The sequence below is a fragment of the Panicum virgatum genome, chromosome 2K (genome assembly GCF_016808335.1).
Source record: "Panicum virgatum strain AP13 chromosome 2K, P.virgatum_v5, whole genome shotgun sequence".
Taxonomy (NCBI): Eukaryota; Viridiplantae; Streptophyta; class Magnoliopsida; order Poales; family Poaceae; genus Panicum; species Panicum virgatum.
This window is the reverse complement of record NC_053137.1, coordinates 17,370,294-17,385,173: the sequence shown is the minus strand read 5'-3', so window position 1 is coordinate 17,385,173 and position 14,880 is coordinate 17,370,294. Positions and strand designations below refer to the sequence as shown.

The following is a 14,880-nucleotide window of genomic DNA, read 5'->3' as shown; positions in this document are numbered from 1 at the left end:
TAGCAAAGAATGACTAGCGAGAGTCACGCACAGGCCAGGCACAATACAGTTGTGAAGTCGCAGCTGCGGCGGCATCGTTCTTACGCGGAGCATTAGAGGTGTGGAGCCTCTAATGTGGCCCCGTGGATGTGGATTGTGTAATCGCATCCAATGCGACTGTTAATCAATATTAGATAATTGCATCACAAAGAACGGGGAGATGGCATAGCGTGACGCACGCGGAGTTGCAGGGAGTCATCAGTCTTGAGGAACCTTGCGCGACAGATCATTTCATTTAAAGCAAGTATTATAAGGTAATTTAGGTGGGCTAAATGAAATGCCACATTAAATTTATGCTAAGTTGGAGGCGAGAGAATCGAAACAACAATCCGTCGTAGGGGAAACTGTGATCTCCCACCCTTTCGCGTAAAGGATGAAGGAAAATAGCCTCCAAATCGCACCGGAAACTAACTCATCGACGTCGTTGCCGCCCTTCCGAGAAACGCCACGGAGGAAGCAAACCCAAAGAGGTCGACTCGACGACATCGGGGAACCTTTATTGAGTGGCTAAAACTGCAAACTTTATTGGTCGCGCATACCTGCACGTGACCCCCGCGGCCTGCTGGGCTGCCTCTGTGGGTGCGTGGTCTGTTGGGCCACTGCACACACGCGTATAGTTGTACCCGTTGACAGCAATTAAGAGGACGGCGGCAGGCTGGGCCGAGTAAAGGCGCTCGTGGGCTGCGTGCTGGGCCGCTTGGCTCGCCAGTGCAGCTGCCTGCCGCCCCGCTGGGCCGCTACGTCGCTCGGAATGCTGGGCCGGCGCCTGGGCCACGTGCTGTGCGCGTCATTGCACGCCGCTGCAGGCAGCAACGGCCTGGGCGCCGCCTCTGCCGGGGGCTCCTATGAAGATAGATAAGGTATTTATTTTTAAAGGCCACTTTAGTCTAATTATCTATTGTAAACACGTTTAACATTTTGATAAAATTAACTCAATATTTTATTAAATGCGTTCAACATTTAGCTTTTAAAAAATTGAAAAAAATTGAAACTGTAAACTTAAAATGTTGAAATTGGAAATCTAAAATGTTGAATATACTAAAATAAAAATGTTGAACATTTTTTCTCCGCGAGCTAGGCGTTTCTTCTCCGGCAGTGGCGTATGCGGGTGCGGCGGCGCGTGACGGCGGAAGCAGCAGCAGCACTGCAGCGGCACGCGGCGGCGGCGGCAGCAGCAAGCAGCAGCGCACAGCGGCGCACGGCGCCAGCGGCAGCAGCAAGCAGCAGCACGCGGCGGCAACAGCAAGCAGCAGCGCACAGCGGCACGCGGCGCCAGCAGCAAGCAGCAGCGCACAGCGGCACGCGGCACCAGCAGCAGCGCAAGGAGCGGCACGCGGCGGCAACAGCAGATGCAAGCAGCGGCGCGCGGTGGCAGTAGCATGCACCCGTAGCCGCTGCGCCGCAGTGGCAGCAGCAGTGCCGCGCAGCCGCCGCAGCAGCATGCGCCCGCAGCAGCAGCGCGCAGCTCGCCGCGCGCGGCGGTCAGCCGGACATGCGGAAGGGGCGGCTGCGGCGGCGCAGGGTGACGAAGGGACAGGAGGAGGAAGAAAAATTAGGGTTGATAGATCTAACGATTGAGATGGTCAGCACGAATTATTTACAATACACGCCCACGCATGGGCAAATTCATCCATCTTTTTTAGAAGCCACGGGCGAACATGCCACCTTCGCAACTTCACTTCGCCTCGACGTAAGTTTTGCGATGGTACCATGTGCCCTCCGCCCGAATCTGGACCGCATCCTGACCACCACCATCTTGCGTTGTGGGTTACGTTCTGATGGAATTTTTGGTGGTCAAAACGCCGATGGCCCCTACATCGCTCTCGTCCCCAACCACGATGGCCGGAACATCTGCTACGTATGCGATGCCACAGCTTCCCGGTCTAGATCTACAACTAGTCTTTTCATTTGGGTTGTGCTCTTGTTGATTAGGTGTTAGATCCTAGAAATTTTAAGTACTAAGTCATGTTTTTTACTACATTTGGTATCTTTCGCCTAAGCACCTACTCTGTGAGCCTTTAGAACCCTAGATCTAGTCAAGTTTTAGATCTTGGTTGGTTTTAGTATTCGGTTTTTTTAAGTTCTCGGTTCAAGTTTTAGTTCATGATTAGTGTAGATCTACCAATCCTAAGCCTAGATCTCGCATGAAAACCCCTAGATCTGAGAGTCAGAGATAAGGAATGAATAGATCCGAAAGGAAATAAGCTCCGAAATGCAAAGAAACATTAGATCCATAGTTCCCACCCATGAGAAAACCAAATCCCCAACTCAGACTCGAATGCCATAAGATCTTGGCACATAGCTCCCACGGGGCGCCCGGATTTCCGCTAAGAAAAATGTACTTCCTGGGCGCTCGCATGGTGCGACGCAATGAGACCGCATGGGGCACAGAGGCTCCCGCGATGGCGCACCAAAAGATGCATGGAACCCTAAGGCACCCACTGCTGCACAGTACAAAAAAAAGAAGGATGGTGCCGCGGCGAAGCAAGATGCGGATGCGCCGTCGGCCCCATGGCTGTCGCAAGGCGCCGGGTCCGGCGGCATACCCGCGCCCCACCAAGCTGCGGATCAGACGCCGCTAGAGGCCGGCCGGGCGCACACCATGGACACGCGGCATGAGGCCGGCGTGCCGAGCTGCGGCCGCGCGGCTAAGAGACGACCATGGTGCCATGAGTTGCTGCGGGCGTTGCCTTGAGGGCGGCGGTGCTCCGGCCGTCGGCCCTTGGCTGCTGTTCAACGTGAGGAGGGCGGCGCCATGTGAGGCGCCGGCGGTTGCAGTGTGGAGAAGTGAGGGAAGAAGAAATGAAGTTAGGGTTAGGGTTTTGGGAAAGCCTGACTCTTTTATAGCTCCGATTTCCACTCCCAACCGTCGGATTCAATCGGACGGTTCAGATTCGTCCGCCAGGTGGTGGGGCGCCGCGTGGGCTGAATTGGCAGCCCAACCATTGGCTGTCGGGCCGCCAGCCCAGGCGGGTTGGGCGGCGGGGCGGGTGGTGCCGGGCCGAATGGCCGGCCTGCCCGTCGGTTTTTGGGCTGTTAGCCCAGTTAAGTTTAGGCCCTCCGATTTTATTCATTTTTTGCATTTCTGAGTTTAATTTTCAGTGTATTGAAGTTTAAATTCATATGAGCATTTAATGAATTTAATTTGAGCATATTTAACACTGAAAATTATGAGAATTTTGTGAGTTGCTATTCTGAGTAAATGAAACCAACGAGAATTTTATTCAGAATTGTTTTAGTTCATTTTGAGTATTTATTTAATTTCTGACCAACGTTGTAATTAAATAATTGCCATGAGATGTTTAGTTTAAATTTATGTTTATTTTGCTTCTGCCCAACGGTGATGCAAAATTAAGTCACCGCTGCATTCATTATGCTAAGTTACTTTGTTTCTGCCCAACGGTGATGCAAAGTTTATTCATAAGTTATTCAGTTCCTTTATTTGCTACTGCCCAACAGTGTTGCAAATTGCTTTACGTTATGATTTATTCTGGCCAACGCTGATTAATTCATTTATTCATTATGTCATCATTACTGATTAAACTCTATTTATTTTTCTTATACTCAGATCCCACTCCCGCCAGCATCATTGCTTATGTCAATGGTGTGGAGAAGCTGTCAGGCGATAACTTCGCAAAGTGGAGCCGTGAGATCGAGCTGATTTTGGTCATGATGGATAAGGATCATTCCATCAGAGACAAAGCTCTTGTAGCACCAGTTGCACAAGGGAATGATGACACCACCCTTGCTGAGCGCACTGCTGCTTATGAGAAGGAAAAGGAGCGTTGGGAGTGCTCTGATAGAGTTGCTCTCATGGTCATGGGTTTGACCATCAGTCCCACTATTAGGGGAGCTCTTGAGAAGGAGCCTAAGAGTGCTAAGAGCTTCATGACGAGCATTGAGGAGTACTTTAAGGGATCTACAAAGTCCAATGCAAGTACCCTCCTGTCCCAGCTCATGTACGCTAAGTACAATGGACAAGGTAATGTCAGGGATCACATTATGGGGATGGTGGACATCCGGGATAAGCTTAAGGACCTAGATTGTCCCCTTAATGATGCTACACTGCTTCACCACGTCATGATCTCCCTCCCACCAGTTTTTGAGCGTTTCAAGGTAAACTATAATGGGAATGATAAGCAGTGGGACATAACCACACTTGTGTCTAAGTGTGCCCAAGAGGAACAAAGGCTTCGCTCACAGCACCCTGACCTTGTGAACCATGTGAGTCAAGATGGTCCTAAGAACAAGAATAAGAGGGTCTTCCGCTCCAAGAAGGATAAGAAGGGTAGGAAACCCTGTGATGGTCCTAAGCGAGATGGCCCTAAGCCCATCTTATGTTTCCATTGTAAGCCAGAGGGCCAGATCACAAAGGACTGTGACCGCTTCAAGGAGTGGTGCATTAAGCAGTGTTATCCTAAACGCTAAACAGTAAACAGTCAGTCACCTTCCGTTTAGCCCATTATTCGGGCAAAACGGGTGTTTAAACGGGAAAAACGACCATTTAAACGGTCAAAACAACTGATTAAACAGAAACGGTGTGCCACTGTGTAGCGTTTAGATGGTGTTTAAATGGGCTAAATGATCATTTAGGCGAACAATGGCATTAAGAATGGTAATGACAACTTAATTTCTATAGTTGATGAGTCCTTTTATGCATATTTTCCATTAAGTACTTGGTGGATTGACTCAGGTGCCACTATTCATGTTACTAATTCCGCACAGAGATTGTCTGGCGCGCGGGCTATAAGAAGGGGGACTCGAAAGCTCCGAGTTGCAAATGGGGTTGAAGCAAAAGTGGAGGCCATTGTGACTCTTCAGTTATCACTTCACAGCGGCTTCACTCTTCGTTTATTAGATGTCCTTTATGTTCCATCCATTCAGAGAAACTTGATTTTTGTTTCCAAGTTAGATTGAGATGGATATTCGTGGACATTTGGGAACAATAGATGTGTAATAAGTTGTGATGGTGATACAGTTTGCTATGCACCTTTACATGATGAGCTTTGTTTATTGTCCCAAAGTTATATCTCTGTGATGAATGTAAGTGATAACAACCATAAGCGCAAGAGAGGTAATGAGACTTTGTCGAAATTTTGGCACTCACGTTTAGGCCATATTTCGAAGGGGAGAATGGAGCGTCTCAACCATAAGCGCAAGAGAGGTAATGAGACTTTGTTTATTTTCCCTACATTAGACTTCTTTGACTTAGATCAATGCATTAATTGTATTAAAGGAAAATTTACAAAACAAATTAAAAAGGATGGAGCTAAGCGCAGTTTAGGATTATTAGAATTAATTCACACTGACATATGCGGTCCATTTAATGTAAGATCAGTGGACGGGTTTAGTTATTTCATTACTTTCACTGATGATTTCTCCCGTTATGGTTATATTTACCCTATAAGAGAAAAGTCTGAAGCACTTGATATGTTTAAAATCTTCAAATCTGAAGTAGAAAATCAGCATGAGTTGAAGATTAAAGTGGTAAGATTAGACAGAGGGGGGTGAATATTATGGGAGACATGCCATATATGGACAAATCCCCGGTCCCTTTGCTAAGTTCCTTCAAGAAAATGGAATAGTAGCTCAGTATTCCACTCCTGGTGAACCTCAGCAAAATGGAGTAGCTGAGAGAAGAAACCGCACCCTAATGAACATGGTGCCAGTATGCTCAGCAACTCTACATTGCCAGTGAGTTTATGGATGGAATCGCTAAATACTGCTGCACACATAAGTAACCGTGTTCCTAGTAAGTCAGTCCCTAAGACTCCTTATGAGCTCTGGACTGGTAGGAAACCCAACATGAATTATATGCATGTTTGAGGTTGTGCAGCATAGGTGAAATTATTTAATCCATCCCTTGGAAAATTAGATCCTAAGACAGAAAGCTGCTACTTCATTGGCTATCCGGAAAAATCAAAGGGATATAAATTTTATTGTTCTAAGGGTACTACTAAGTTTGTTGAGACAAGGCATGCTGTCTTCTTAGAGAAAAATGGATGCACTGAGCCTAAGCAAATTGATCTTGAGGAAATGCGGACTCATGAGCCCACTCCGATGACTCAAAATTATTATGTGCCTATGACTCGTTTTACAACATCGACTTAGGTAGTTGATCCTCCAGAAGTTAATGCGGAGAGAACACCCACCATAAGTGAGCATGAGGATGTGCCTGTAAATATCGAGCATCAAAATGAAACTATGGAAGAGCCTGCCGAGGTCACACAGGATCAGACCACTGACGGGACATCAGAGATTCAACAAGAGCAAGAAGTTGAACCTGCTCCCGCTGTGGAACCACAACCTCTAAGAAGATCAGGATGAGAAAGAAATTCAACTGTCTCAGAAGATTTCATGTATTTAAGTGAAGGACACGACATGGGGAAGGTTGATGATCCGAACTCATTTAAGGAAGCGATGAGTAGTGAATACTCCCACAAGTGGATTGAGGCCATGGAAGAAGAGCTGAAATCCATGAGCACAAATAAGGTTTGGAACTTGGTAGAAATTCCTAATGGAGCCAAGAAAGTAGGCTGTAAATGGGTCTACAAAACTAAGTATGACTCCAAAGGAAAAATCGAACGGTTCAAAGCAAGACTTGTGGCTAAGGGATTCACACAGAGAGAAGGAATTGATTATACAGAAACCTTCTCGCCTGTCTCAAAGAAAGACTCGTTCAGAATTGTTATGGCTCTTGTAGCACATTTCGATCTCGAGTTACATCAGACGGACATTAAGACTGCGTTCCTTAACAGTGATTTGCATGAGTGTTTACATGGCGCAACCAGAAGGTTTCGTTATGGAAGGCAAAGAACAGTTAGGATGCAAACTAAAGAAATCCATTTATGGATTAAAACAAGCGTCCAGACAATGGTACCTTAAGTTTGATGAAGTAATTAAGAAATCAGGCCTCATTAAAAATGTAGTGGACAATTGCATACACATTAAGGTCAAGGGGAGCTCTTTTATCATTCTCGTGCTTTACGTGGATGACATCCTATTAGCAAGCAGCGATAAGAACTTGCTGTTTGAGACAAAAGGATTTCTCTCATTGAACTTTGACATGAAGGATCTCGGTGATGCCTCTTATGTTCTAGGCATTGAGATACATCGAGACAGGTCCAAAGGTGCATTAAGACTATCTCAAAAGGCATATATAGAGAAAGTCCTTAAAAGATATAATATGCACAAATGTTCAAGCACAGCTGCTCCAGCTGTTAAGGGCGATAAGTTTGGGCAATTTCAAAGTCCCAGGAATCAATTAAAAATTGATCAAATGAGAACAATTCCATATGCTTCAGCTGTCGGAAGCATTATGTATGCACAAGTGTGTACTCGTCTTGACTTAGCATTCATTACCGGGATGCTTGGCAAATTTCAGTCTAATCCAGGTATGGACAATTGGAAAGCGATTAAGAAAGTTCTGCGTTATTTGCAGGGCACTAAGGAATACATGCTCACATATAAGAGAACTGAGAATTTAGAAGTAGTTGGCTATTCAGACGCCGACTTTGCAGGATGTGTCGACACTAAGAAGTCGACATCAGGTTATGCCTTCACACTTGCAAATGGAGTGATTTAATGGAAAAGTTCCAAACAATCACTTACAGCAGCATCTACGATGCAAGCAGAGTTCGTGGCATGTTACGAGGCCATAGGGCAAGCTGTGTGGCTTAAGGGTTTTATTCCCGGACTAAGAGTGGTAGACAGCATAAGTAAACCACTAAGATTATACTGTGATAATAAAGCTGCACTTTTCTATGCTAACAACAACAAATCAAGTGGCACTGCTAAGCACATCGAGACTTTAGTATTTTGTTGTGAAGGATAGAATCCAAGATCATACAATTGAGTTAGAGCATATAAGTACTAAGGAAATGCTCGAGGATCCACTAACCAAAGGCTTACCTCCCAATATTTTTCATGAGCTTATTGCTGGCATGAGATTATCGGATAACCAGTGATCTTGGAAGGGTTGTAAGACAACCACCTCCCATTAGTTTGAGTAGTTCTGTGCATTGTAGACAACTGTGTTGCAGTGGGATTAGTTCACCATTGTAACTCACTGTCTCTCGCATAACTCTACTTTAAAGTATGGCGTTAGTTATCGGCTTTTAGACCAAAGGGGAGAATGTTCGAATTTTTGGTGGTCAAAATGCCGAAAATCCAGAAAATGAGAAAATGGGAAAAAGAGGATAAGAAAGCCGTTAGAACCCGTTCTGCGCCCTGATCGGAGGCGCAACCGTACACGTGGTTGCGGCCCCAGGTTGATGAGAACTAGGCCCGATCTTCCAAGAGGTAGAGATAAATTCGATTGATGGAGTGTGTGACGTTGGCGATCCGGCTTCTAATCAGCACAATTCGAAGTCAAGCAACTGTTACACCACTGCTCCGTTGGTTATCAACCAAGCACAAGTTGATTGACCTCGCCGAGAAGGCTTTTCCTGCAAGCGAATCGAAGAACACAAGTAAGAAGATGTAAACACGCAATTTGATATTGCAAAAATGAATGAAGCGAATCAAAGAGGGGTTTGAGAACTCGATTCCAAAGGACTAATCGACACAGTGGAGGAGATCAAGAACGGGGGCCCTGCATCACTGTAAAAGGACTTGTCGCCACAGTTAGAACGAATCAATCTCCGTTTCTCGAAGGAAAACAAAAAAACTAAACAAAACCCAAGTCTAAACAGTGGCGGCTACTGAGTTTAAAGGAGAAGGGGGCGTCCTAGGGTTGGGGGCGACTAGGGGGGCACCCACAACTTGGGCTTAAGGCCCGACATGATATAAAGCCTGAAAAAGGCCCAAAACAGGTGTCGCAGCACATTCCCGTGGTCGCATAGAATGATCCACGAAGCTTCTGGAGCTGGTAACAGAACCAAAAGAAGTGACTCATCGTCACGATTCCAACGCATCCAAGATCACCTCATTCCGACTCCGTATGAGGGAGATATTGCCGAAACCGTGCAGGGGTGTTGGCTGAATCTGAGATGAACATGAAAACTGAGTTGGAGTCGACTTGTAACTTGGAGATGAGGCCAGTTCGTGCATGTACAGCGTGGCGATGTCCTCATCATCCTCCCCTTCTTTAATTGGAGTCATCCTCGACTCCATTCCAGCATCAAATTCCTGCAAAAGGTTAGTGACAACAGGATGCAAAATATGTGGCATAGGATCATTGTTAATAAAACACATATCCCGACAAAACATTGTATAACAAGGTGCATCAGAGTTATCACATAACGCAGCAGCAGATGTAGTAGCAATATAAACACCATCCTTCAATTTAATTCCATTAGTTTGAGCATCACAATAATCATTACTAGGAGGTGTTTTCTTATCATTTGCAGCAAACTCATTAAAATGTTTCCTAATATCAGCTGGGGATAAAGGAAGCAAAGTAATCTTTTTGTTCTTATGCATTAAAGTGTATGTATTAGTTCTACCATGGTGTGCAACATCATTATCAAATTCCCATGGTCGTCCTTACAACAATGAAGATGATTGCATAGGTACAACATCAAAATCAGCATAGTCATGATAAAAACCGACTGAAAAGTATATGCGTGCTGATTTAGTTACCTTAATCTTACTACTAGTGTTGAACCATTCAAGGTAGTAAGGCTGAGAAATAGAACGAGTGGGCAAACCAAATCTCTTGATCAAATCTGAACTCACCAAGTTGCTGCAACTTCCGCTATCAATTATGGTGAGAACACGGCAATCCTTAACTTGGAGAAACATGTGGAACAAATTCTTGCGTTGGATTTTCTCCTCATCCTCATGTTCCGCTTTAGAAGTCAGCACACGCTGCACAGGAAGACTAGGAAGGTCCTTTGTCGCAGCCGCAGAATCAATTGCCTCAACCTCGTCCTCCGAATCTGCAACAAAGTTAGCTGCAAGAACCAATTCATCCTCAACATCACTAGCACTTACATATCCATTACCATCAGGTGCAGCGATGAAAGCTCGAGTACTTGGACAATCCTTCATGACATGTCCCATTCCCTTGCAGCGGTGGCACACGATGTTTGTAGATGATCTACTCGACGACCCCCTTTCAAGCGTAGCATGCTTCTTGTGTTATTGGGCCTACACAGTAGACACATTGCTTACCTCAGAAGCTGGCGCATGAGCTGGTGGTGTTGCTGGTGGCTTAGCAATACGCGCCTTGGGCTTCTCAACATCAGAACGCTGCTGAAACGATCTCCCAGTGTTGGACCTGAAAGATTGTTGGACAATGCGGCATCCCTGTACTTCCCGTTCGCCTTAAGAGCAAGATGGTACAATTGGGAAAAACGAGTCCAGTCTTTGTAATCAAGAATATCCTGTATATCACGATTTAAACCACCAAAGAACCTAGCACTAGTATCATCATCATCCTCACGAATACCACAACGTGCTAGACCAATAAGCAATTCCTGATAATATTCCTCTACTCCTTTTATCACCTTGTTTTAAATTTTACAATTTTAAACGTAGATCGCGCTGGTAATAAGGAGGAACAAAACGAGACTTCATGCATTGTTTCAAAATAGGCCAAGTTTGAGGCACAGTAGCAGCATTACCAGCATTGCAAAGATCATTCCACCAAAACAAAGCAAAGCTAGTAAATTCACTAGCAGCAAGTCTAACTCTATGCTCAGTAGGAACCAAATGAGAATTAAACTTTTGTTCAACAGCGAGTTCCCAATCTAAATAAGCCTCAGGATCAGCAGTACCAGCAAAAGGAATCATGGTAAATTTAGTTTTAGCAAAAGAATTATTGTTACCACGATTATGATTACCTCCCATACCTTGACGATTGCGCCGAAGATGGTGCGCATCACGATCCTCATCATCATCAAGGACGGCATCCTCATCCTCGTCCTCATCACCATCAGGAGGGTGGCGTCGGTGTCGCTGTTGAGGGGGATGTTGTTCAATATGCTCAAGGCGTGTGACAACTCCATTGATACTGCGCATCATCTCATTGAACTTCCCATCGATGTAGGTGCGCTGGTCATCAACAAGTTTCTTAAGTTCATCCTTGGAGATGCATTCACTGAAGTCCGTAGGGGACTCCCCTCCTTTACCTGACCCTGTCATGGTTAGAAGACAGCAAAAGACAACACCAAGGTATTATCCCTATCAACTAACAAGTACTGAGTGATGGTGAAAGTGGAGAGCAAAATCTCAAGCGGCTTACTACCGTCTTGCAAGTGTTCTTACCAAAGCCAAACAGAATGGTACAATATGTTGTTGAGCTGGGTGTAACAGTTGCAAGATGAACCTGTACTGATCGAATTATATGTGGAGCTGTGGGACAGGCACAATATGTAGCAAGGAGTAGCAAATAATTAATGCAGATTAGCAAAGTTCAATAAGTATCCAAAGTACAAGTCACAATTGCTGGCTAAAATGTGTCCTAGGCATAGCACAACAAGTTGGAACAAAGAACGGTGGATAAAACTCAAAAAACAAGCAAAACAACACTCTATGCACTTATTTTTAATCTTTTCCCCGAAAAACCTCCAGGACTAGTAGAAATCAAGATTTCTTATTTTTTCAACTATTTTTTTTATATTTTTCACCGAACAGATGTAACACAAGCTCCAATCACAAAAATTTGCACTTTAAACAGAGGTGGGATGTGGCCTACAGAAAATCAGGAGCGTTTCTGAAAAACAAGAAAATCACTTGGAAGCCTCAAAACTCTTTCTTCCTAAATTTTCTTGAATTTTTTGAGCTCCAAATAGCGAGGCGGTTTTATGGTATGTACAAAATTTTGTCTTTTCTCTGCTGTAAAAAATTGAGCCAAAACGGAGCACCGAGCGAAAAGTTATGCCTGTTTTACCGAAGGTAACTGAAGTTACGCGTTTCCAATGGCACAATTCGGCAGATTGGCCAGCGGCTGTTAGGGCAAAGCTTCCTTATCCCTGTCACACAAAGCGACTGAGCAAAGCATCTCAGCTAGGGCAAAGTATTCCTGGTATATGCAGCAATAGGTATCGCCAGATGAAATCAAAAAAGGCTGCGATGCAAGGCGAAAAAAACAAGGTGGTTTGCAACCTATCTAGGGCTGGCGCGGCAAGAGTTCACGGAAGGCGGCTAGCGAGGGCAAGTCGAGTAATGGGGTGGATCGACTTGTTGTTTGGGTAAAAGTGGATGGGATAGCGGCGGAAACAAACAAACTGCAACGGGCGATTGAACTACGACTACGAACATACTAAACCAGCAACAAGACTCGACCACGGACACAAACTCAACAAATCGAATCTGAAATGAAATTGCAAAGGCTAAAACGGATCTAGGATAGTGATATTTTGGTAGGATTTTTGTGGACTCTAGAACAGTGACACGGAACAAATCTAAAGGGAAAAACGAAGGGTAATACCTCACGGGAAACCTGAAATCTGATACCACTTGATGAGAACTAGGCCCGATCTTCCGAGAGGTAGAGGTAAATTCGATTGGTGGAGTGTGTGACGTTGGCGATCCAGCTTCTAATCAGCACGATTTGAAGTCAAGCAAGACTACTGCTCCGTTGGTTATCAACCAAGCACAACTTGATTGACCTCGCCGAGAAGGCTTTTCCTGCAAGCGAATCGAAGAACACAAGCAAGAAGATGTAAACACGCAATCTGATATTGCAAAAATGAATGAAGCGAATCAAAGAGGGGTTCGAGAATTCAATTCCAAAGGACTAATCGACACAATGGAGGAGATCAAGAACGGGGGCCCTGGATCACTATAAAAGGACTTGTCGCCACAGTTACAACGAATCAATCTCTGTTTCTCGAAGGAAAACACAAGAACTAAACAAAACCCAAGTCTAAACGGCTGCAGCTACTGAGTTTAAAGGAGAAGGGGGCGTCCTAGGATTGGGGGCGACCAGGGGGGTATGTGACGGCCCAGGTTTTTAAAATATTAAGCAGGAGAAATTAAACCAAAGTTTAGTTGATGTCAAGGGGAGAAAATAAAATTTTACGCATGAAATGACGAGTCCTTCGAAACAATGTTTTTAAATGTTTAAAATGTCTTTCGGATGGAAACAAACGGGTTTTAAAAATGAATTTCAAATCGTAGCTCAAATGAATTTTTGTCCAAAACCAAAGTTGTAGGTTTTCAAAAGACGAACAACTTTCGTGTTTAAAGTTTTTCGAGTTATCACACAAAAATGGGAGAAAATTTTGAATTTCGAAGTACATAGTATCTTTTCAAATGTACTCAAGTTTCAAATTTTTATCTTTTAAACAAAGCTTCAAATGAACTTTTTCCTTAAACGAAAGTTGTAGATCTCGAAATTTTGAACAACTTTGGTATTCAAAAGTTTTTCGTTTGAGGCCAAGAAGAAGGAGAAAAATTGAATTTACAAACTGAACTTTAGAATTTCGAGTTAATTACAGTTTTGCCCTCACTCCATCTCCTCCCTCTCTGTTTTGGCTGTGACGCCGTGCCGGCGCCGTTCGCCGCCGCACGCCTGCGCCGTCGGCCACGCGCCGAGCCCCGGCCCTCGCCCCTTCCCTAGTTCCTCCCCGACGCTTCTCGGTCTCTCCACGCGGCGCCATCTCCCTGCACATACGCCGAGGATGGCCGCTCGAAGCGCCACGGCGACGACGCGCCGTGCCGTGCGCCTATCTCCATCTCCCTGCGCCCTCAGCCATCTCCTCCCCTTTGGCCTGTGTAGCAGACGTGCTTGACCCCCTCTCCACTCCTTTCCCTTTCCCCAGAGCCGAGCCGAGCTTTTCCCTGCGCCAGGGAGCTCGCCGTCGCGTCCATGGCGCCGCCGCCCGCGGCCTCCACGTCGAGCTCCCACTTCCGCCCTTCCCCGGCTCCGATTGACCCCGGGAACGGAACCCTCTCGCCCCAGAGAATCTCCCGAGCCCAGCCATCCCCTCCCTGACTCACCGGCGAGCTGCCGCCATGGAGCAGACCGCCGCCGCCCACGGCCTCCACGTGGAACTCCCTCCTGCGCCCCTCCTTCCCCAAAACCAACCCTCTAGCGAGCTTCCTCGACCTTCACTGGTTCTCCCCAATCCTTCCACCGCCGCCCCAAGTCGCTGGAACGCCGCCGCCGCGGCGCAGTGCCGCCGCCGGCCGCCGGCACATGTGGAGCCGCTGCCTAGGACCTCCTCCCCGCGAACCAAGGACACCCAGAGGTGCGACTCAGTCCCCTCTCCCTTTTCCCCAACTTTTCCCCCACCGCCGGAGCCTCTCCTCGCCGAAAACCAGGCCAAAATTCCTCCTCTGTTCTCCAATGTCCGCCAGGGACCTCGGGTTGGAATTCAAAGAAGCCCAGGGGGCTGTCTGCAAACCCCAAGACTCAGTGGAATAGTGCTATAGGGACTTGTTTGTTATGATTTGCTGTGAACTTTGAAATTCAAAGTCAATTCGTAGAAAATTCGTAAAATAGCAAATCTTGATGTTTTGGAATCCTCTTGAAGATATCTATGCAGTGGAATCATAATATGTTAGGCATTAGTTGCGAGTTTTTGCTGTAGAATTTGATTTGTGTTGCTAGTGCATAAATATTAGTTGATTTTATCTTTTTCTTAACTACTGTTTGAAGCCCTATCTTGCAATGACATTTTTATGGTGAATTACTCATATGAATATAGTGTTGCTATAAAAATTTCGTGCTCAGTTCTCATGTGTAGTTATTTCTATGATTTAATGTTTGTTTAGTAGACTTTAATTATGGTAAATAGTTTCTGTTCTTTATAAATCATGAAAATATTCCTCAGTGTTCATCTCGAGTATATTAGCATGAAATAGTTTGATTTTTACAGGATAAGATTACTCTGTTTACCTTCTGTTTAATGTAATTTTTGCTGAATCTACTTCTGTATGTGTGCTGAG

The 14,880-nt window shown here is 45.5% G+C and overlaps 1 protein-coding gene across 1 annotated transcript; it reads right to left on the bottom strand.

Annotated features, from left to right (window-relative positions):
* Window positions 1-8,937: 8,937 nt before the first annotated feature.
* On the bottom strand, window positions 8,938-11,127 carry LOC120695163. The gene is made up of 4 exons (XM_039978469.1): window positions 10,594-11,127; window positions 10,156-10,490; window positions 9,622-10,096; window positions 8,938-9,168 (listed from the first exon to the last, which is right to left on the bottom strand). Exons 1-4 carry the CDS (start codon window positions 11,125-11,127, stop codon window positions 8,938-8,940), a joined length of 1,575 nt encoding a protein of 524 aa, XP_039834403.1.
* Window positions 11,128-14,880: the final 3,753 nt, after the last annotated feature.